The 8,554-nt window shown below is 48.0% G+C and overlaps 1 protein-coding gene across 1 annotated transcript; it reads left to right on the top strand.

Moving 5' to 3' along the window:
* Positions 1–5,529: 5,529 nt before the first annotated feature.
* LOC124671680 (coiled-coil domain-containing protein 115-like) lies at positions 5,530–8,013 on the top strand. Its single transcript, XM_047208023.1, has 6 exons — positions 5,530–5,925; positions 6,401–6,533; positions 6,841–6,960; positions 7,052–7,116; positions 7,559–7,646; positions 7,727–8,013. The coding sequence occupies exons 1-6, from the start codon at positions 5,737–5,739 to the stop codon at positions 7,816–7,818; spliced, it is 687 nt and encodes a 228-aa protein (XP_047063979.1). The 5' UTR covers positions 5,530–5,736; the 3' UTR covers positions 7,819–8,013.
* The last annotated feature ends 541 nt before the right edge of the window (positions 8,014–8,554 follow it).

The following is an 8,554-nucleotide window of genomic DNA, read 5'->3' as shown; positions in this document are numbered from 1 at the left end:
AAAGGTTTGAGCTCTCTCCGAACGATACGATCGAGTTACTCACTCGAGAGCCCTCTTGATAGTACGGCAACTAAACTATAAACCGGTCTCCAACTACACTATGAGACCGGTGAGAAAGAAACCCTATCAAGAGCAAACCTTATACTTGCGCATTCCACTTGAGCTTGATGACGATGATCTTGACCTCAACAAGATGGAACGCCTTACTTGCTTGTGCTTGCTTGACGAAGTCTTGTAGATTGCTCCCCCATAAACCACCATGGGAGAGCTTCTTCTTCGGCGCATCTTCACATAAACATGACCACCATGTGGATTGCTCCCCCATAATCCACCATGGGAGAGCTTCTTCTTCGGCGCATCTTCACATATCCATGATCACCATATGGATGGCAAGACTCAAGCAAAGGATCTCTTCGAGATGGCTCATCTTGAACTTGCACATCATTTCTTCATTCTTCATCATGTTGATGTCTTGAAGTAACTTGAGGGCTCACTTCATCTTCATCTTCAAGACATACTTGACACTTGATATCCTTCATCAATTTCTTCTTATTGCAACCTTGAAGCCAACATATGGTTCAAGAATTGCCTATGGACAACTCCTACAAATATAACTCAATGCAAACATTAGTCCATAGGGATTGTCATTAATTACCAAAACCACACATGGGGGCTCCATGCACTTTCAACAGGGCCCGCTACCACGCCCACATGGTGGTCGTGGAGGCGGCGGAGGAGGATGCGGCGATGAGAGTGCAGTGGGACTCCGCTCTGTTTGATGCGCTCGAATGCCGCAGGCGGCAGGATGAGAAGTCCGATCGCCGGCGTGCGCGGTGGAGGAGTGCGTGAAGCGATCACGCTTTGACGACGGCGCCAGCCCTTCCGGTGGCCAGCAGTAGGCAGCGCGACTGCGAGTAACCCCGGCCATGGTAGGCCGCGCGATGGCGAGTAGGTACTGCCGATGTAGTTTTAGGTTAACTCGACTAACCATGTCTGTAAAGATGGTCCTTTTGGCCAATCAATTGTAATGAAGAAATATTTTGCTGCCTAGCGGGCCCAGATGCCACCAACCCGATCACTTTAGTCAACCGCGTAGCACACGCAGAGACTCCGGTGGAGCAGGGCCGACGCATTTTAGGTGAGACAAACGGTTGCTCGCGGCGATTTGCAAAAAAATAACCTAAAACTGAAAGAAAAGCACGGACTGACCCTCCCGGCGAAACTATTTCACCCATCTAACCCTTTTGTGTGGCGCCCCTCCCACGGGCGCCACACATGCCAGTGTGGCGCCTCTCCTGCCGGCGCCACTCTCCAAGCCGACGTGGCGCCATTGACGCTGAGCTGGTGCGCCCATCCGATGTGGCAGCATGTGTGGCGCCCCTCCCAACGGCGCCACACATGCCCTTACAATTGCCCAAAAACATACTGTGAGACAATTCGTCCGGGACTTAGCCATTTTTGCGAGGCTCTATGTGTGGCGCCGATGCCACGGGCGCCACACTAGCATGTGTGGCGCCGATTCCACGGGCGCCACACATCCACTTAAGTGTGGCGCCCGCGCCCGCCCCCAGCCCGACCCTCTCTTTCTCTTCTTTCTCTCCTCTCTTTCTCTCCTCCAACCGTCGCCGCCGGCCGCCTCTCCGCTGCCCCCCACCAAATCCTCCACGGATTGGACAGATCTGGCCGGCCAAATCCATCCCCATACAATCCTCAAGGTATTCCCCTTCGTTCCCCTTCGATTCATCCAAGATTTGCTCCGGTTTAATTCGTTCCCTTCGATTCATCCTAGATTGGAAATTTTGGTTGTGTTTGAACCATAGATTTGTATGCATGTGTTTGAACCATAGATTTCAACCATAGATTTGTTGGAATCATAGATTGTATGCATGTGTTTGAACCATAGATGTTAAATTTTGTTAGATTGTATGCATTGTATCCAAAGATGTTTGAAATGGCTATGGTGTTCTATCCCTAGATATGAATGTATGTGTGTATGGAACCTTATGTATGTATGTGGTGAAAGGCAAAATTGGAGCTTAGCAAATGCATTCTATTGTCTTACATATGTCTATTATGTATGTATGTATGTGGCGAAATTCATATGTGTGATGTATTTGGATATGAACTCTCATGTATGTGTGATGTATAGGTGATTCGAAAGTTAGATATATTCTCATGTATGTGTTGCTCATTTTTGTTAGTGGAATGACTCATAACATGGTTGTGTAAACATGTAGGATGGTGTGGCTTCTGGATGAAGAGTACGACAGGGAGCACCGAGCTGTTCATATGACGGAGAGGGGAACAGATCTTCACCCTTTGAAGATTCGTTACCATCGCACAGTGGATATACCTTATGACGAGAGGTACACGGAGTTCATCAAGCCTACCGGTCTTATGCCGTTCATATCCCTTGTAAGCCGTGGGGGGCCGAACATGAACGCCGCGGCACTCACTGCTCTTGTCGACCGGTGGAGGCCGGAGACGCACACCTTCCACTTGAGGGCCGGCGAGATGGCCCCTACTCTCCAGGATGTTTCCATGATCCTTGGACTACCTATTCGGGGCGAGCCACCGTGTATGAACACGGCTTCGATGGGTGGCGCGGACAGATGGAGGACCTTATTGGCAGGGCTCCTCCGGCGCCAGCAAATCCAAAGGAGAGAGTTCCCGCCGGCGCGTCTTTCTCTTGGATCAAGACTAACTTTGCACAATGCCCGGAAGGGGCCAACGAGTACCCTCGGAGGACGTACGTCCGCGTGTACTTATGGTACATGATTTCGAAGACTCTCTTTCCTGACAGTGGGGGGAAGCTGGCCATTGGTGTTGGCTGAAGGCGCTTACTGTGTTGGACAACCGGTGGAGTTGGGGAACAGCGGCACTTGCCTACCTCTACCGGCAGGTGATGACTTGTTCTATGTACTATTTTCCTATAGTAGTGTGCTAGACAAAGTACTAACCAAATGTCTTATGTACGCAGTTGGACGAAGCTTGTCGCAGGACTGAGAGCAGGACTGGGAGCGCCGGTATTGGTGGATGCTTGCTCCTACTTTCCGTATGGAGCCGGGACCGCATATCGGTTGGGCGGCCTAGGGTACTCAACGAGAGGCCATGGCCTCATTACCCGAACAACCTCGATCGGGAGCCCACTTGGGCATATCTTTGGGACGGTGTCTCGGAGATGACAAGCGATCCAATGGTCATGTACGAAGCGAGTACACCGCGGAGTTGGACACTCTTACCGCTGAGCGGTGTAACCGATCACTCTTTTGCAATCCTAGTTTTCATTGATTCTACTGGCATGTTCTAAATTCTGAAATATTTGTATGGTGCAGGTGGAATGGGAGCCATATGGTACCTAATACCGTATTGGCGCGGGGATGGCTGACCTCAACCGCAAGTGCACGGAGGAGGCCCCGTTCGGCGGATGCGCTGCCCACTCATATGCATGTGGCTTGTTGAACACCACCAGCCGCACAGCAGTGATGAGACAGTTTGGGCTGTATCGGGAGTGCCCACCTTAGTGGCAAGACACGGACAAGGCGCTTCATAGGTAAACTTCGGAATCGAGGCGACGGAAGATTCCCGATAGAAGAGGTAGAATCTAACTTCTTGATTCTTGCAGGCTTGATAGGCAGCGGCAGAGGAAGATCACAAATTGGCCGAGTCCACCATAGCGGCCACATCGCAGCATTCCAACACTGTTTGGAAGCGACACGGACTGCTGGCCCTCCGGAGATTGTGCCTCACGACTTGGCCGCTTTCAACAACTACCTCCAGTGGTTCCATGAAAACACGCGTATCGAGTTAGTGAAGCGCGCGTATGCCGACTACATCTTGGACGACCCCATCGAGTTCGATGAGGTTGCGCAAAGCCAGCACGACACCTATGCTCGCAGAGGGAGATCGACTTCTATTGCTTCCGAGCTGAACTTCGTGGTAATGGATTCTCTCACTAAATAGTACATCATCTAGATTGCCATGTGCTCGCTTAAACTGTGTATGCTATGTTTGTCACAGCGGTCGGAGATCCAAAAAATAGATGACGAGTGCGAGATTATGTGGGACCAGAGCCACAGAGATGAAAAGCCTGTCGGACCATTGCGGCATTTCATTAAGGTATGATCACCAACTTTGAATGTACGCAATTATGTTCTGGTGGCTTTGTAACCGTGAGTTCCATGACGCGAACACCGCATGAAAGATGCGGCGGTTAGCGAACTTGCTAGGTTGCCGCGAAGGCGAAATCCCTACATCCCCTCTTCCGAAGAACCGCAGGTATGGACTATTTTGTTGCTTGTCAAACATGTTCTTACTAATTTCAACTTTTGTAATCTCATGTGTTCATGTTTGTGAAGATTCCTCCCGACGACGACTTGATTCTCGAGTCAAAGCATACCTCCAAAGCATACCTCCAAGCAAGCCCCACGGTCAGCTTACCAGCTTGAAGCCAAGGGGCAATGCTCCAAAACGGTACACTCCGGAAGATTATGTCAACCGAGGAAAGAAGATTGTCACCGAGGAGGATGAGGGGCCGGTGCGGAGATCATCTTTGTCGAGGATGAGGAACGACGAGCCGTTCTCTTCGGAGGAGGAGGAGCAGCGAGGAGCAGCAGGGAGCGGCAGGAGCAAGCAAGCAACAAGAGCCACGACAGTGGACGAAGAGGATGGCCGTCCGGAAGCAGCCAGTGAGGACGACACGTCGAGGACGACACTAGGATGTGCTCCGTGTTGTTGTGAACTATATCTTCATAAGTATCGAATTGTGAACCCTATGTCATTTCGAACAATGTTTGTAATGCTACTTGTTGTTTGAATTTACTTGCTACGATGTAGACTACATCTTCCGATATTGCTACTTGTTGTGTATGTTCCGAGATTGGTACTTGTTGTGTCCAATGAAAACTCGTTGGAGTTTGGTAGGATTTTTCGAGTTTTTAACACAAGTCAATGTGTGGCGCCCTTCACGATGGCGCCACACCGCACTCGTGTGGCGCCCACGGCATCGGCGCCACACATGCCAACTTATATCCAGTATTGGGTCGAAAACATCCAGGGGCTCCGGACGATAAGTCCTTAGCCGTTTTGGCGATGCTCTTTGTGTGGCGCCCGTGGCATCGGCGCCACACATGCTAGTGTGGCGCCCGTGGCATCGGCGCCACACATAGAGCCTCGCAAAAACGGCTAAGTCTCAGACGAATTGTCTCACAATATGTTTTTGGGCAATTGTAAGGGCATGTGTGGTGCCGTTGGGAGGGATGCCACACATGCTGCCACGTCGGATGGGCGCACCAGCTCAGCGTCGATGGCGCCACGTCGGCTTGGAGAGTGGCACCGGCAGGAAGGGCGCCACACTGGTATGTGTGGCGCCGATGCGTGGAGCACCACACAAAAGGGTTAGATGGGTGAAATAGTTTCACCGGAGTCTGTGCTTTCCTTTCAGTTTTAGGTTATTTTTGTGCAAATCGCCGTTGCTCGCCCCGTTGGATGCCCTGACTACTAAACCGAATTATACCTGCTTCGGTCGCAAGTCTGTCCAATCTCCCCTGCTTCAGGCACGGCGTGCTCGGTCAGTCGCCTCTCATCGCACCGACGACCTCCTGTCCTCCCACCAGTGAGTGACCACCCACCTTGCCGCGGCGTCGTGTTTGTGTGTGATTGATCTCGTCGGTGGCACCCGCGCCCACGCACGAACCAAGAGGGGTTTGGGCGTGGCGGTATTGGAAAATCGAATCGATGGTTGCGGCGGCGGCAGAGGAGGAGGAGCAGCTGCGGCACATGGGACCCGCCTCTGGAGTGAAACATGCGGATGTCGCGGTAGCGGAGGAAGGTCTCGGGGGAGACGACGACGAGATCCTGCGGTTCATGGACTCGGCGGACGGCTACCTCCTCCTGATGGAGTCGCTCTCCTCCGCTCTACGCCAGGTATGTCACACCCCGGCTGACAGCCGTTGCCCCCCTTACATCAAGATATCAATCCGCCGCCCAGTATTTACTGTCTTTGGATGGGGTTCTATGGTCTGTACTCGGTAAGGTTTTCTCTTGATCTGTGGAGCAGTTGGATTGACTTCAGGTGAAGTGAAGTAGTATGTGTCAGGCAGCCGAACAATCTTATTTCACTGCGATCTTCAGAACTCTAGCTAAATGCCTGGATAGAGGCAGTAGTATCGGACTAGCAGTTTGTTTGCTCTGATAATTATTCTATTAATGTTTTATTGGTGGTACCAACCATTGCTTAGTGCCCTGAAAGGCTGAAACTTATCTGGATCTGGGTTTCTTCGTGTACTTGGACAATTTCCACGCATTAGTTGCTTTAGTAAACTTTACAGGAGAAACTGTTTGCCTATTGTAATGCTGCCACAGTTCTCTAGTAAATATGAATGATTTCTTCATTTTCTAGGGTTGGCTTGATCTGGCAAGTGCTCGTCATTCGATGGGCGCATCGCGTGTCTCCAGCACACTGTTTGATCATAAAGAGCAATCTGCGGCCACTAAGCTGCAAGTGGATTGTTCTGCAGACTTGCACCCATCAGGTAACCGCTTGTGTATTACTTGAGTTAAAAACCTTTATCAACAACTCAGAACTGCTACGGGAATCACCTTTTTTTTCTCTCATGGAGTGTAGCACATAGTTTATATCTCATCATCTATATCTCCATATAGACTAATTCCTCCTCTGCATCTCTTCCATCTCCAGCCTCCAGCAGATAGTCTAAACTCCATCCTCTATATTCTCTCCCCTATATTTTTCATATATCCTACATTGTCTATTTCATTTGAAAACCGTTTTAATGATGGTTTCATGTACAAGTAATGAGCTGTTCCTTAATCATGTTTCAGACTCAAGCCCACAGTTTTCTCTGTCGAAGTGGTGTTTGCCAGAAGAATCAAACTCCAGTGGCGCGCAAGATAGTGCTGAACCAAAACTAAGGTATCGAGGAGGAGCAGCTACTACCCCAGGTATTAGCACATGCACTATTTCTACTTTTTAAATATTTATATTTTTAGATTGATTTCCCTTTCTCACCTTCGATTTTATTTGGTTAAATAGATGGTAACACTGAATCAGATGCAAATACCGCAAAGTCTTGTACTGGTGTTGACGGTAGCGGTCAGGTAAGTGCAATATAAACAAGCCTGTTATCTTTTATAAATATCGTGGCTAAAACAACATATGCAACTCCTAAAAATAGAGCACAGTTGATGGCAAATGACGGCTTAAAAGCATCAAAAAGTAAAAAAGAAAATGCACTAGACCACTAGTTGAGCTAAATCAGTGCAAGTCCATTAAATCAAGTTCATGTTCTTGAGTGGTTAATTTGGCAAAGCCACCCTGCCTGATATGATGATGCTAGACCTAGTATTGCATTACAATATTTGTACTCAGTTTTGAGATACTTTGTTCAAGCTAGTCTGGCTTGTGATGACTCTACCAAGTTTCACATTGTTGCTAGTAAACACGTAATTTAATTTCAACTAGGTGCTGCCACTTATTGGTGTCATAAAGTTGAAAGTTGTTGCTTAAATTATACTAATTTTCCTTCTCTTTGTCCTGCAGGTTCAAAGGGCAAGATCAAAAGCATTATCAGTCTTCGGAGCATTGGTGTCTCCAAAATTACGAACAACCCAAGTATCCTTCGAAACAGGTTTTGTTCCTAACACGGACAGTAGAATACACTATGCTTTAACCTTATGTTGTTCTAACTGATATTTTTGTTTCATGTAGCACTTGAACTAATCGTGGAATTAGCAAATTCAAGATCAACCATACTCTCTAGTTTCTCCCAGATAAAACATGAATCAGGAGTTTCTGCCTGAATTTGAGGTTTTGTACCCACACCATACGCAATCAGCATTGCTTGCAGAAATTATCATAATCCCATTTGCAATGTTACTATACGTGGAAACGTAATTGTTCATTTTTTTTTGCCATGTTGTACTCTGGGTAGGCTTACAGCCACAGGGACAGACACACCATTTTCTCTTCAAATAATATTCAGTTGCTAAGCTAAACTCTAGTGATCACTGCTACAAAATTTAGGGTAGTATGTCTGAAATAAAATATTTTTAAATTTTGGTCTCAGAACTGATTGTGTTGGCTTCTTCTCCTTGTATACGCTGGCAAGATACAGGCTTAATTCTTGGTTGAGACTTCCGCTTACCAGAGTGCTCTTAGTTTTTCGTCCTAAGGTGTGTCTCTTTAGGTTGATTGGAAAAGTTTTTACTATTCTCTTCCAATTCTTGGTTTTATCACCTGCACAATTGTTTCTGCGCTCGACACTAAAAGGCCACCACACACATTGACTTGTTGAACTAGTGTGAAACATCAGTCACCCCCTTTATCATCAAAGTTAGCTTGCCTGAATGGTGTAAAACTTTGGTTTTCTGTGTCATCCTACTTATAACCGTTGTAAGAAAAATCTGAAGGTGTCCTATGGACTTGTCGAATCTTAGGCACAAATGATATCGCTTTAAAGATGGCTAAATATTCCCTGCTCGATCCTGAACTAGATTCACGGCAGCATCTCATATACAACCTCAGATTTAGGGTGGG

Source organism: Lolium rigidum, chromosome 7 (assembly GCF_022539505.1).
Source record: "Lolium rigidum isolate FL_2022 chromosome 7, APGP_CSIRO_Lrig_0.1, whole genome shotgun sequence".
In the NCBI taxonomy this organism is placed as follows: Eukaryota; Viridiplantae; Streptophyta; class Magnoliopsida; order Poales; family Poaceae; genus Lolium; species Lolium rigidum.
The sequence above is the reverse complement of the archived record's forward strand: the minus strand, read 5'-3'. Positions and strand labels throughout refer to the sequence as shown.